Below are 15,526 nucleotides of genomic sequence, written 5' to 3'. Positions count from 1 at the left end.
AAATGAAGTACGTAGACGAAAAATGAAACCTTCAATGGAATGCAGTGAAGACTCCCCTCTTCATAGCGAGAACGTAACTTGAAGCCCCCCATTCCTCTCATCTCCGATTTACCTGCGTAGTTTTCTCGCAATTGCACGCGGTATTGGCGCCCACGCCTCATCACTTACCCGCCAATTTTTCCGTGATAGTTTAAATCATTTCGAGAGACCGCCTGATACATTCCGTTTTGATAAGGTTTAAGTGTTCATCGAGGCGCCTGAATAGGACGACATTGATCATTCCTTTTTGTCCCCCCTTCTCTTTGCTCGATTTGGGCCTCTGAAAGTGACTTCAATAAAAACAATTATCGATCCAGAATTTGGTCGTTAAGATGAGACAGGTGGGATTTTAGCTTAGCTACCTTGCACGGCTGCCTATGTTCAATGCATGTCCCTATTCATGATGACTCCACATCGGGATTAATATTTCAATTTTTTTCTCTCTGTAAATGCTCTTTCATTGAACATTATTAGAGCAAAAAAAATCGGTATTTGTCAAATGAGTGCCTCTAAGTTTAGAACCATGTCATTTCTCTTACGAGAAATGTAAAACAGATGGACATTTAGATGACCCAATTCAAAATCAATCATTTAGCGTCTACGTCACCATTAAGATTTAAAATAGTGTGATAAAAGAATAACATCTCAGCTCGTTCAGTTCAGTTGGGCGGTATAGATTATTTGAGATGCCTCATTGGGGTTAATACTGTTCTCTTCGAGGGCCCTATTGAATCTTTTTTTTTTACTCCCGGCTTCAGGCCGACTACCACGATAAGGCGATAAACATTCAACTAATGTCTTCGTAACAGGCATCAATATATGGAGAGTGGCAAATGTAGCTAGATACCTTCCCAGAGGACTTTAGTGCCGTTGCAGGGATTTGAACCACGCACAACAAGCTACATAGTCTGGTTTGTTATAAACTAGACTACGATGATTATCAATCTCTATACTTAAGACTGATAAAAGTTGCATGACTTGTACCAGCTAGTACGTCAACGGAGATTTACGAGACCTAATAAATGTCGTTATTTTGTCAACATTTTCTTTTGATAAATATTGATCCATATTTTGGAGCCTGGCAGTCGACGATGTGACGTAGTGCGAAAGACAAAGATGGCACTGCGGCAGACACAAGCCTTTGACGTGTGTTTTAAGTTTTAATCTTAAGTACAAGATACTGTATAGCCCCTTGCCCTTCGACTTTAGTTTATATTCAACCATCCTTTAATAAAATGAAAGAGAGTCAGGGGGGATTATCAAAGTGCTAGATTGCAGTAAAAACAATTAGATGATAACCAATCGATACAATCGGTATGATCTAGCAGTTTTTCATCATCAATGATTAGTAACTCTAAATGACTTGGTACTTTCCCATAACAAACAAGGATGCGTGCTAAAACCGTCGTTAGTTTATGCAGTCTTATCTCGATGATGGTCTATACATGCACAAGTCTATACACAGAGTCTACAACTACGCCCAAGGGCGCAGTGGTGTTGTAGTAGAGTTCGGGTTAGGTTTTGGTGATTAAACAAAATGGAGGTATGGCGAAAGCATCATGTTCGTTTTTTTGTTAAATCTTTACAATCTGTATTTTTGACTCAGGATTGCGTTATGCCCGGTGAACACGAGGCGTCGAATTTCCATTGCGCGATCACTGCTCTAATGATATAACTTAAAGTGCATACGCGATGGATCTGCACTGTCCGCTTTGCATTCACTTTGTACGATACAACTCTCGAAAGGTGCGTCAAAGGCCGCTCCAGTCGCTGACGGAGGCATACGTCAGGCAAATGACGCAACAGGTATTACATTAATGTGTATGTTGCTGAATCACTCAGGAACTGACTTCATCACTCACTATTCATATCCAGACATAATTATTTAGTCATCAAGACAGTGTGGTGTGAAAGTGGACTATCTGCTTTTGTTCACAGCCGAGACTAACCGCCAAATTTGACGCCTGCAGGTGAAGCTTATAGTGATCTTAAATCAATCCCTTGATCAAGTAGAACAATTCATGAATAACATAATAGACTGGTCGTTAGCGTCATTTTATTTGCCCTTTCTTGCACTTTTTCAGATTTATGTATAATCAAACGTCGTGTTGATTTTATGAGAGAAAGTTTGTGTTTATTGGTACGTATATGGCGCTTTATGAAAACAACAGATTCAATCGGTTATTACCTCTGGTGCCGTTCGCTCATCAAATGTATTTCGAATGTAGTAACTTTTGATGAAAGTATTATGAAAGGATAGGTAGATGAGACTGAAGTAAAGCATTCCAAACTCATTCTAGATACTATGACATTCTACGTTGATTGTTCATTTGGAATTCTTTGTTCACCGAAATGATATTCTGCACATTGCGTTGAAGAGCCGAATTGATCTTCAGAATCAAATGAATTCGTCCAAAAATTAAGCCACAAATAGGCATTTGATTGAAGACGAGGTTCTCAAAGATCACCGAAAGAATAAAAACAATGATCTCCCCGCTTTATATTCTGCACTATGTGGGAGCAGATGTCTTTTTGAAATGATTTAATCTTCCTCAAGCAATTCAATCTGTTATAGAGGTCAGCGAATACGATATTCAATTTTTTACAATATTTTCTTAGGAATCCCCATTTTTACGGCGACACCCGATCCAATTCCGCACCCTTATCTGGGTTTCCTACCCCGGTATTAGAATACTGGTCACGGTTCCTTAACTCAGGTTACGAGCCAGTCACAGCAGCCTCAGACAATCCTATCAAGAAGTGAATATTATATCAGACTGCTTCGGATAATATATCTACACCTACAGTCCCAGTCAGTCCACGAAACCGATTTCAAGCCTACCGATATCTTGGCCATTCTGTATCATTCAATTTTTGTTCGGTTTATTGTCGGGCTGGAATCGGTCTCGTCAGTGTGACTTGGGTGTAACAGGCGCAAAGGTTTGAATATCTTGACCCATTTTTTCAGAGGGTATCAATTCATTCACATAACCTCCAAAAGCATTTAAGTTGCATCTTTGAAACACCAATAATCCTTCTCATTACGTCAATTTGTTATTTCCATTTGGCCGAAGACGTTAATAAAACGCACTTTTTCAGATTATCAAGTCATTCACATAACCTCCAAAAGCATTTAAGTTGCATCTTTGAAACACTAATAATCCTTCTCATTCCGTCAAATTTTGATTCTATTCGGCCGAAGACGATTAAAAAAGGCTAGACGGATGACTGTATCTCATTACAACATTATCCTGGAATTGTAAAAGACCATCACGAATTGGTCTCAATGTTTGAGGGTAATTAGTCAAATGTCTTTTTAGGGGGAGTTGATTGACAGTATGTATTTATGCAACGTCATTGTGCCTTGCCTCCCCTGGTATATTCTTCATCAAACGGATATTTGCATCAGTCAAGATGACAAAGTAATAAATGCAGGAAATTCTATGAAGCTGACGATCAATGATGTGATTATGCCTGGATACCAGCGTTTCTAGAACCACATATACTTTGGCAGAGGTTTAATGTCAAATTTAACTTTTGAAAACGCTTGCATGAAGAAAAATGAACTTATGAATGACATATTCTAAAACATATATGAATAGAATCAAAATAACATTCTTTAATGAGAGTTACCGCAATATTACGTGATAGGGCTACTCATTATTGACACTAAAGTCGTGTATGTGTATAACCAATGACCAGCTGGATGTGGTTTACACAACTCTCCAGCCCCCCCCCCCCCTGCTCTATGGGATAGCCAGGAATACAGTTCGGCGATGACAGAGTTAAGCGATAGACTCAGAGGCTTTCTGTACTAAAATATCCTGACAATAAGGCACGGAATGCATTTTGGGCACAAAGACCCTTTGTTACACATGGGACTAAAAATGACACCACTTTCAACAAGCTGCATCATTTTATTTTCTGTTTGGCTTACAAAAGTTTACATTACTGTGAGACATGAAGTATAAGCACGTCTTCAATATGAGACTTTCATATATTAACATCAATATTTCATTTTTTCAACGTATTTTTTTTAATTCTTTGAAAATAATTCTGTTATTGTGAAGAGAATATAGACTATTACCAACGTCGGCCTAAATGACTTCTAGGGGTTTCCAGAGGTTACCAGTCTCGATCTTTAAAAATTCGTTTAAAATATGTTAAGTGGAATTCTAATTTGCATACTCTAATTATAGAACATGATGAGCCGTTACTACCTCCATACAATTAACAAAAGGTGATGAACTAATTTTGAGAAAATCCAAGCGGCTTGCGGGAATCAGTCATCAAAATGATTCGCTCATCATTATCTGCGTGACTTCTTACCGGGCTTATTTTCATCTTTTTCAATCCTTTTGTATCATGGTAATTCGTATAACGTTGCTACCCTGTTGGAGATCTGGTTCTCTTTTATTTTTGTGAACTAACTTTTGTCGAAGATGCCTGAGCTCGCCAGATATACGTCACAGTGTTGTCAATTTGTGTGTCACTGATAATAACTTCAAAAATGTATAACTTTCATATTCTTAAGCGGATATTGGTCAAATTTTAACTTCACTAATTTGCTTCTCTCATATTCTGTTTTTATTAGAACCAACTTAATATCAGGAGGGACTTCCCCTTCAAAGAATGAGATGAGATGTTTTTGTTACACCCTACACTTACGCTACACTTTCATGATTAAACAACCGTTTGAAAAACTATCCAAACAACTATTTCCTACGTTTTCTTGATAGACATTTCATATAACATCCGTATATTGTGAGCACTTATTTCCATCGCTTTAGGTAAAATCAACATCCTTTCTTCAATTGTTTTGTTAACTTTGGGAAATGAGAAATGGTCCAACTTTGACAGGTGAACATTCCAAACTCATGAACGGTTCGCTTTATGCCTCATTCATATTTTATTGCCCTTTGTGTCCGGAGGGAGAGGAGCAGCGGAACTTCAAGCTTCGTTCACTTATTCCCCTGACGTTACTCAGATATGTCAATCACAGACTTAACATTCTCATCATTCTACGATTCTTATTTTATCGGTCACACATGACTTATTCTCAAAATAAACATGACATTTTAAACGGTTTGCGCACACCTTAAAGAACAAGTTGTAATGGGTACAAGTGTTTGAATTTGAAATTTAAATCGACTATATATATGTGTCATTGACTCTTTTAAAACATTAAACATTGATAAATCATTCCTGCGTTGCCACTTAGGTACTTTATAATTATTAATAATTTTTAACTACATTATTCATTAATGATAATTTTAAAAAACATTGACAGATAAAAATCTCTTACTTTATTTCTTGTATTCTATTTCTGATTTGAATCTATAGTTCTTCATTTATGTGCTGCCGATAGCTGTCTCCATTTTATTCACTATCAAACTGTATCCTCACAATTACAGCAAATATTGATGCCAATGCAAGTAGGTTATTTAAGTGATCAGGGGGAAATGACATTTGAATGTTATTGTATAAAATATTGATAGAACGGCTGTCTGACCTTAGCAGACCTATAGAGGCGGTCCTCTAATCAATATGTTGGTCAATGGTTCGAATGGTCGGAAAATTTGTATACATATTCGCATCAATAATTGCATCGAGGGGCATTTGACAATTTATACAATTAGTTATATCGGTAAAGGTTTATAAAGATATTCAATTATTATCAGCATTGAGTAGCTCATTCCTTACAGAATGTATGAGAATGAGAAAGAAATTAGATTCTTTTTTAGTCGATGATTCTTCATCATCAACATATTTCAAAATAATACCAACCAGGTAACCAACAAACAAAATACCTATTTGGAGATCAAAATAAATGAAGAACTGGTCTAATAGTTATTTGAATGAAGGCGTAGGATCCAGTCCGCTATCAGGAGGGGGTGGAGGGGGTGGATTAGTTGGTGGGCAGTTTACCCATTCATGTAGTCCCTGTGTTCTCACCCACGCTTTGGGAAGTACCATTGATGATTTTGTATGTTCAAACGGTAATACCACTGACAAACCGAATGGCCCAAAACCGTCTTTTTTTTAAACAAATTTTACCCAAAATACGAGATCACGGTTCTATAATCATGATGACGTTGCTATGATCAATATGCCATATCATATTTTATTAGAGAACTGTGCATCAGCTCAAAGATACTCCGATCTTTACCGATATCATCTGGGCAACATAAGCCGGGCTACTTATACTTATACAGCTATAGAGATCGGGTTGTTAAGCGATGGACATGAATATTGAATAAGTGTTGACGATGGCAAGCACTCGTCTTCTTCAGAACGTCAACTATACAGGCAATCAATGTCAGGCGGTATTCGCGGATAATCGTTTGCCTCAGGATCGAAGAGGCCGTGACATTGGTTTTCTGACGTATATCAATTCGGGGAGACTTCAGTCATCTATCTGGTCAATAGCGGTGGCTCTTTGCCAGGCAAGGAGAGGAGCGGGTTGGGGGGGGGGGGGGCAACCCCCATCTATGATATGATGAAAATGCCGGTTCTGCAGTCGGTAAATTTTCAAGTTTGTCGTTAAATGTTTGCTTGCTCACCAGGACTATTATGCAAAGTTTAAACTAGCTAAAATTCGTCAATTTGTAGTCGCTACAATAGCTGCTAGATGTTTTTCCTCGGATAACGACATTAATCATGTCAAATGCTCTCTCGGTAGGGAACTAATTAAAAAAAAAAATCACTAGTCAACTGTTCATTATTGGAAAACCTCAAAATAATTTGTATCCCTTTTTCATTATTGATTGCTAAATTGATTGAAAGATATTACACATCAAAACTGATGCTCTTTTCCTAAAAGGTGAGGTTATCATCATGTTGAGGTTAAAATATTTTATTTCACATCGCTTGTAAATCAACACATGATTTCCTCTCATTTATTAAGTCTAGTAAAATGGCGCTTAGAAATTGCTACACCGAACGTAAAACGGAATTTCATTGTCTCCCTTGCTATTGTGATAATGTTATCAACACGACATTGGAAGGGTGTTTCTCAATTTCGTCATGAAGTTTCATGAACATCACTCTCTGTCAAATGTACACCTTTTTAATATCATGTCACATCTCGGAGAGGGATATAATTAAGTGTTGTGAGGCAGTATCTACTCTCAAAGTTCATCCAAAGTGTCGTGCAGCTCTTGTCTTCGTTTAGGTTATTGGAATTGAACAGGTGTTAGTACAAGCAGAGGTGTGTGATTGTTTGTAATAATAAAGTTTCATACGTGCCGGTTGACATTAAACAGGGATGTATATACTATATAGCATGTCTTGTAATGTAAATATTTCCGTACGCATGCCCCTGATCAGACCTTTCATTATTTTTTGAATAAAAATATAACCTAAAAATGAATTTTTAGAACCATACCGAATTTGGTTCATGTGGAGCATTTTTTACTGGGCATATTAAGATATTATTTATTCTGGAGATAGTTGTCCATTCGCTGCAAATACTTAGACTTATACTTATTTATACCCTATACATTAGTGACGGTTGTCTGAATATGGGTTGTTTGTGAGCCTTTGCCTCCACCCACACCCACAACCACACCCGGACAAATTTACCCTGAGAGAATTGCGTCCTTCCAGGCATGTCCGTTTAGTGTAGGAGTATAATGAAGCCATATACTTACATGCTTAAAATAATTCGGCCTTCCTCATTTCATGGCCTTTGTAAAGATCATTCTATCTAATGTTGTTCAATCCCTTTTTCTGTTAACATTCTGTCCACTAGATTACTCTAACCCTTCCATATTACTTTATTTATAGGGCGGCTATTTCTATCTTTATTATCCCAAGGTACCTTTAAAAATTAAAAAAAAAAAAAAAAAAAATCTTGGGGGATGTAGTTCTTGTCGGTTAACTCAGATTTTTGTTGTTAATTGCTTGTTTAGAAAGCTCTTCGACAATCTATTCCAACAATAAACCGAATTCAAATTTGTCCATACAACCTGGCCTTAAACATAATGTTTTTTTTTTTTATAAATGTGGATTCGGGTGGACTAAAACAATTTGACCTGATAATTTTGTATTAGCCGGCCTACATCTCTTTTAATTATCTGATTGAATTAATCTTTCAACCTAACACCGAATATGAAGTCGATTATTCGTGTATTTCCTCTATGCATTTACACACAATTGATGAAATGTAACATGGGTTCTAAGTCACAAAAAGTATATATTCCTCCGCACAATACCTATACCATTTATCATTCATGGAAACACTGCAAAGTGATTCTATGAACGATAACTAAAATTAATTCTTAATTTCCTTCATTGTCACGTTAGACATTTACAAAGTTAGCATGAATAGAATACGAAGGAAGTATCAGAAAGTCAATAAAATATTGTGAAAATTTGAAATAAATAAATTTATAAAAGAAAGTTTGAAAGGTGATGACAATTTCTGATTCGGAGAACCTAGAAAAGAAATAAGATAATGTTGCGTTATTTCAGAGTTTGATTGCTTCTCTGCTAGTTATCATGTTTAAAGATTTTTTTTCTTCATTGTTTTGCTTTGTAACAGATATAGTTTACATGGCGTTAAATTAAACTAATACTTCCTCATGTTGCATTAGTAAAATTTATTTGTCGTATCTTAAAAGTTTAGAAAAGTGAATTTTATAAGGAGAAGTCTAATATGGCTGAATATTAAGAACCAACAGAGAGAAAATATGATGAACTATCCACAGCATTTAATGCAGGACTATTTTGATTTCCAACCTGTTGCATGGAGAAGGGTTACTAAGGAAACGGAACCCCAGCCTTCCGGCTTTTGTTACTAATTTTTGTCCGGAATAACATTCCAATCAATTAAATCCACTTCTTCCACACGTAATATCAAAACAAATTTATTCCGAACCTCCCTTTCGTAATACGAAAAGTACTATACCATGAAACTCAACCAATGACGCATCAAGAAAAGCGAATCACACACACACGCACGCGCACTCATTTACTATCTTCATAAGGCCGTGGTATAATTGGCGTCGCCTTCCTTAAGCGCCTCATTTCCCTTTTCATTGGGATATACTCCATTGGTCCGTATTTAGCTTCCATTGTAAGAGGTATAGCCAATTCATCTTTCTCTCATTCTGTTACCACGCGACGGAGGAATGTCTGACGGTTCGCAAATTTCTTCAAACATTGCGCAAAGTTAATTCAAACGCCATGTTTACTTAGGAGTAAATTACAGGCTCTCGTTATTGCCAATTTTTCCTACAATGACTAATGTAAATTTGCGTGTTCAATACAATATTTGCCCACCCATCCTTCCTACTTTAATTTGTTTCTTGTCTCTGAGTATCCATTCTGTCTCATAATGTACCTTTCTAATATTTCCTTAGCTTTTGGCAATTATCGTATAACTCAATATATGTTTGCACTCGGAAGTGATAAATTCCATTAGTTGATTTTTCTTGGTAATTCGCACGTTTCTATTATTATTTTGTTGATCTGATGTATACGTGAAATGTTCTTTTCCTAGGTAATAAATTGTCTAATGACGTATCTACGAAACGGTGTGTGCTTCCTTTCCACAGTCTAAATACCCAGGATAGAAAAATCAATAGTACTTGCAGTGCACTCCTGTGCGCCGGGCTGTCTTCCAGGAATGATCCTCCCCTCCATTAATTTCTAGATCCCACTGCTATATATATATTTTTCGACGGGAAATATTAAAGATAAACAAAGATGAATACCAATATCCTTATTAATTAAGTCATAATGATCGCCATCATAATATCGATGTTATAGTAGCATTCTGTTTTGAAAGTGTAATTAAAATTCATCTCGAAACTGACTTAAGCATTCACTTCCTTGGTAATGTTCATGAACGAAATCTATTGGCATAGCAACAATATCTCATTTATCAGCCTGCTTCTTTTTTTAAGATGTAGAAAGGAGAGAGAGATTGAAAAAATGTAGGGAATGATGAGGTACAAGGACAAAAGATGAGGGGATATCAAGATAGAAAGAGATAAGAAAGAGAGGGTGAAAGAGAAGTGAGAGAGAGAGAGAAAAAAAAAGAGAGGGAAAGAGAGAGAGAGAGAGAGAGAGAGAGAGAGAAAGAGAGAGAGAGAGAGAGAGAGAGAGAGAAAGAAGGGTTGTGCTGTTTAGATGACAAACATATTATAATTTTAGCGCTCTTGCAATAACGAAGGTTCCAAATCCACTGCATAAAAAGAAGATCCACATATTTTTTTATAAAGAAACTTGAATTTTATGTTATCGCCTGCTGTACTTCGAAATCTACTTTACACTTTGTCCACCATCCTTCAGCATTTGTAAATATGATATGATCTTAACCTGAGATTATTACTTTTAAAATATCGTTAATTCTATTGCAGACTTTCTTTATCGTTTGGATTATTTGTGTGTCGAAGGAGCAATCTCCAATTACAGGGAAGGCGCAACTGGTCAAGTAATCCAAATTAGATTATTGGTCAAGGATCGTACAACAAAAGCACTGATGGTATCTGGTTTATTATCGTTCGGTTAGAATGTCTACGACGTGATTAATATCCATTGCCACCGAATGATAATGATGGATCATGCTGACACGGCATAAACCCCTCCCTATTCATAACCTCAAGTGGTAAATGCATTCATCGTTTACTGACAGAAAATGTATTCCACATCACTTCTATATTGTTTGGTAGTTAAAGATAAACTTTAGTTTTGGCAAATACATAAATAAATTCTGACCGAATCCAACGAAACTTACACTGAATGTTCAAGATTACAAAAAAATGACATGTGCCAAAAAATTGTTGGTAAAAGATATAGAGTGGCTGACTAATGAGCATAGAAAGATAAGGAAATCCGGGTAAGTTGGCCCGACACCATGTGCTCAAATAGGAGTTGTAGTTTTCATCAAAGATGATGCCCAGCAAGTTTTTGTGCGCTTGTTTTATTTCACTGGTTCAAACAACCAATCTACTGCAGGATAGACAATCCAGAAGATATCATAATTTTTTTTCTCAAACAACGATTCCCATACCAGAGCTCAAGATTAGCTTTAAGCTAAATCCTTACTCACACCGCTAAACCGACTCCACACCTCCCTATAACCCCCCCCCCACAAAAAAAAAAAAAAAAAAAAAAAAAAAAAAACGATCTAGTATTGCCGAAATTTAATTTATTTTGTTCCAAGAAAAAAAATGAAAATATAAACATTTATTTCTATCTGCAAGAACATCATTTTCATTATGCACCCTCTCAAGACCAGTTTACACTCTTCCACTCTGACGAAAGTACAAGCTTTCATTTTTAGAAAAACAATACATTTAATCCCCGGTATGATAGCAGAATAGCAAGAAAAAAAAACACCCTTATTAAGTAAAACAAAAATCATCAATTTCTTATCCAATTATAAGCATCGTGAAAAATAACACACCAGAACTCTCATGGTAAATCCTTTGAAACTTTATGGCACAAGAGAAAGGAAAAATGTGAAACTAAGGGAATTGTTTCACAGGTCTCTTTAATTTTTTTTTTAACTCTTGGTATTGAGTTGGAATAAAAGATACCAGTACTCACGCATAGGTCCAAATATCCTGTTATACCGCTGTGCTTCTGAAAAACCAACGTTGCAGGCTGCAAGAATTGTGAGGACAACAAGACACCATGACCACAAGCTCGTCAAGTTCGGCCTTTTGCCTGTCAGCATCGCTTTCGACGTCGTCATGATGTCCAGTGGATATAACTCTTAGTTTCCTTTCTTCCAAAAGGTGGCAAGCGATAGTTTGCTTCGACGAAGTATTCAACTAGAGCTAGAAGTAGCTCTTGCGTTGAGGGTTCGTTGCTTTATTTTATAGCGTATCGAGTTTCACGAAAAGAATAGAAAAATGTAACTGCAGAAAGCAGGATTAATGCAATCGAAAAAGATCTTCCTAAAATACCTTAAATGAACTCTAAGTCAGTCATGCGCGTGTTTTTTGCGATGTTCGTTTGCAAGATTTTGTCTTTCCTCTTCTTTGTTTAATCAAACGCACACTTTCCACCAAAAATCTCGCCTTTTATCAGCGATGTGTTGCGAGCCGCCGGTATTTATAGTGGACGTGGCCTGACGACAAATCGAACGTAAGAACGTGAGTGACTTTATGAAGAGGTTAACAACTAGAGTTGGCGCGGTGGCGTCACGCCCAACCTATGCAACGCGGAAGCGTGCACACTAACGCGCATACACACTCACCCATAACAATGACAGCAGAAATTAAATAGATAATGCCTTTCAAACTGATTTGTGGCTGTTATGACGTCTATCACAGAATAGACATCAGATATTTTTAAACATCATACGTCGGGTAGAGAGATGCCATCATAAACGGCGAAACCTTTTGACATTTTATTGAGAGGTCGGAAGATGGGATGGAAGACATTCGTAATTATGAACTCAGGCCGACAAAGGCTTTTTGCAGGAAACAAAATAATATGATGCAAAATGTACGATAAAATCCATTTGATTTTTATCTATTCACACCTATTATTGTGTAGTCACCTGATTCAAATTACTGATACGGAAATCCTCAATGTAAGATATTTTGTTACATGATAATGTCCTTAAACAAAATTTTAAAAAATAATGTGTTAGGCTCCCTGCATTTCAAATTATTAAGCTATGATTATTCATTTACAAATTTTTGAATGAATGTTATCGAGATCATCATTAAATTTGCGTTTTTAACCGATAATGTATCTGCAAACGAGCGGAAATTTGAGCCGTTGAGACACAGCTACTGGATTTTCGTAACTAAGGCTAGCGGATTATGATGTGCTGAAGTTCTGTAATTTCTATTTTCTCAAAATATGTCACCTATCAAACCTCACACTATTTGTTTCAATCACGTGTAGGGCAATGTGTTCTTCAATGTCTTCCGTTTCATAATAATATATGGTATATTTCTTTAAAGGATTTGGGTATCTTTGACTCAGATTCTTAAAAAAAAATCTGGATTTGGCTCATGCTGCAATCATAATTATAAACCTTTAGGTCAGTCGGGAACAAGCCGATCGCCTGTCTGATTATCAAGATAGTTATGATTGGAATTAGAAATTTCAAAAAATGTATTTCCTACGATTTTTATAACACTTCAGTCTATTGGGAAAAATGAGAATGGTAAAACCTGTCACTCAATGATTTTTACATTTTTGAAGCACAATTCGTTTAGGGCTTGAATATAACACCATATCACAGACACTGATAACACGTAGGGCCTTGCATCTCAGATTTGTTAAACTGGAAACATGTTCAACAATACCTTTAAGTGATTTTAAATGGTTTCTGAGCTTAAATATTTACGGTTTGTGGCATATTTGATTAGAATCCTCTTTCCCCCAATCTATTTTTTTTTAAATATACGATTTAACAAGGACACAGTCTCTGATTAAGTCTTGTGAGAGAATTACAGTGTTAATCTTCATAATGATGCTTATACTTCAATGTCTTCCTTAACACATGCTATAGCACGCGCACGCTCCCGGCGATTTGTTTATGTTTTATTTCTTTGCTTTCGAAAGATTTCAAAATTCATCAGTTTGTGTTACATGTCTTCTTAGCAATTTGTTTGATGACACACTAAGAGTGAAACACCCCCGTTTGAATAGATGAAAAAACAAATATATAATCATTTCGAGTTTGACCATAACTATGAGCTGTAACTCTGAGAAAAATTCGATGGTATGCCGAAAACAATATCCGAAGGTTCTTTACCCCTTCTAATTAGTGTCATTAACCAAAACAGATCCACTCATTTGATTCACCATTACTAATGAGTGGACCTGTTTTGGTTAATGGTGTATCCGATGACTGGATGCGAGCAATGATGTCATGAAAATCATTAACACCATCTACTCTCAATGGCATAATAGCAATCAAATCATTTTATTCCACTCTCAGAGGCGAAGATTGGGAATTCTACTCGAGTTTTTATTTTTTCATCGGAAGTGTTTTGTTTTTAAAGAGATGATGTAAACTGGCAGTGATGATAGCACGCTTTAATGGATTTGATAGTGCGTTTATCGTTTCGCTTACCACAATTAGCAATAAAAGCTTAGTGGTACTTTTTCAAGGTAAACCATACTTAAATATTGGATAGTTGAGTAATCCATGTCGATGCTGCGATTAATTTCGATTAGCGAGATGATGAGTATCAAATTGAGACATTCTGTTGCCATGGCTCAAACGGATTTTGATGATAAGCTTTCTCAACTTCTACAATCGTGCGAATTAATGCTTATGGCATTCCACTCTTTAGAAAATCTGATAAAAAAAAGGTTTGGAGGTTAGATCCTTGTTGATAAGGTTTCCGTTTTTACAACATGCTGTTTTCGTTCACTTCAAATGTTTGTCGATACACTTGTATCCATGCATTATGGCTAATAAATGGAGAGATGACATTCAACAGCAGCCAAAAATACATTTTAGGATAAACTCAAAATAATTTCAGTCTTACAAATTAAGAATGCATGAAATATAGAACCAGCGTGATAGTATTAGTACAAATGAACTGTAGACTAAATTCCAAATATCAAAACCAGAAGAGACTCCAAGAGAGACACAATCGATAACAGAATGCTGACGAAAGGTAGTGTGCCGTATAGTGATAGATCAAGTAGGGGAAAATCGAAGTCTGAATACCGTTTATGAATATCCTTACATCATTCCTTTAAACCCAAGTCTAAATTTTGAAGCCCAAATGCAACCCAAGCTCTAAACTTATTTTCTTGAATGAAATAATCTCTTGAAAATATAGACGACTTAATGCAATAGTCTGAATATCACACCCAAAATAGGCATATTTCATGAAGATATACAATCACTATGTATGAGACAATTTGATAATTTAAAGTAATTATACTTGATGAAGTTATAACCATTAGGTCGATTTCAATTTTTATTTTGGGTTTCTACATTTCAATAACTTGCTACAATCAAGGCTAAACTCCTACACTTGCTTTAACTTTCCAAAACACTTCAACCTGGAGAGGCCGTGATGGGCCTGTTCTAAATCAGGCATCCGAAATTTAAAAAACAGTTTTTGTTAATGTCCTAACTTAACAAATAAAACTGATTGATATATGGTACATCAACTGGAAAACCATCTACCATCATACTTTTTCAAATACAAAATAGAACAGTTAAAAAAAAAGATCGAACCTTGCAAGAATTTTGGAATAGAGATGTTTCAGTGTGTGAAAGTCATTCAATTACAATCTCGGGAAATATAAGAAAAGTGTTTTTCTGACTAAATTTTTAAACCCATTGATTACGAAGAGTCTATTGCTTGATGGGTGCCTTGTCTGTTCCAGACATTGGTGATCAAGGCTTTCCATTTACCTCTATATCTCTGGTTCTATAATGCGACGTTATTTCTGTTACCAGTCAGCCCAATGAACTTATCCTTGTATTTGATGCGCTGTCTCCCTCTGCTTCTCTTTTCCTCATTTTTTTTACTGTGTGCATCCT

At 36.2% G+C, this 15,526-nt stretch overlaps 1 protein-coding gene across 1 annotated transcript in view; it reads right to left on the bottom strand.

Moving 5' to 3' along the window:
* The window catches only part of LOC105445241, a 45,792-nt gene extending 33,648 nt beyond the window's left edge, over window positions 1-12,144 (bottom strand). Inside the window, exon 1 of the mRNA XM_011680527.2 lies at window positions 11,599-12,144. Coding sequence (XP_011678829.2) covers window positions 11,599-11,746 — 148 coding nt within the window. The 5' untranslated portion in view covers window positions 11,747-12,144. The remainder of the gene's footprint in view (window positions 1-11,598) is intronic.
* Window positions 12,145-15,526: the final 3,382 nt, after the last annotated feature.

The sequence above is a fragment of the Strongylocentrotus purpuratus genome, unplaced genomic scaffold (genome assembly GCF_000002235.5).
Source record: "Strongylocentrotus purpuratus isolate Spur 01 unplaced genomic scaffold, Spur_5.0 spur5_contig_838, whole genome shotgun sequence".
NCBI lineage: Eukaryota > Metazoa > Echinodermata > Echinoidea > Camarodonta > Strongylocentrotidae > Strongylocentrotus > Strongylocentrotus purpuratus.
The sequence above is the reverse complement of the archived record's forward strand: the minus strand, read 5'-3'. Positions and strand labels throughout refer to the sequence as shown.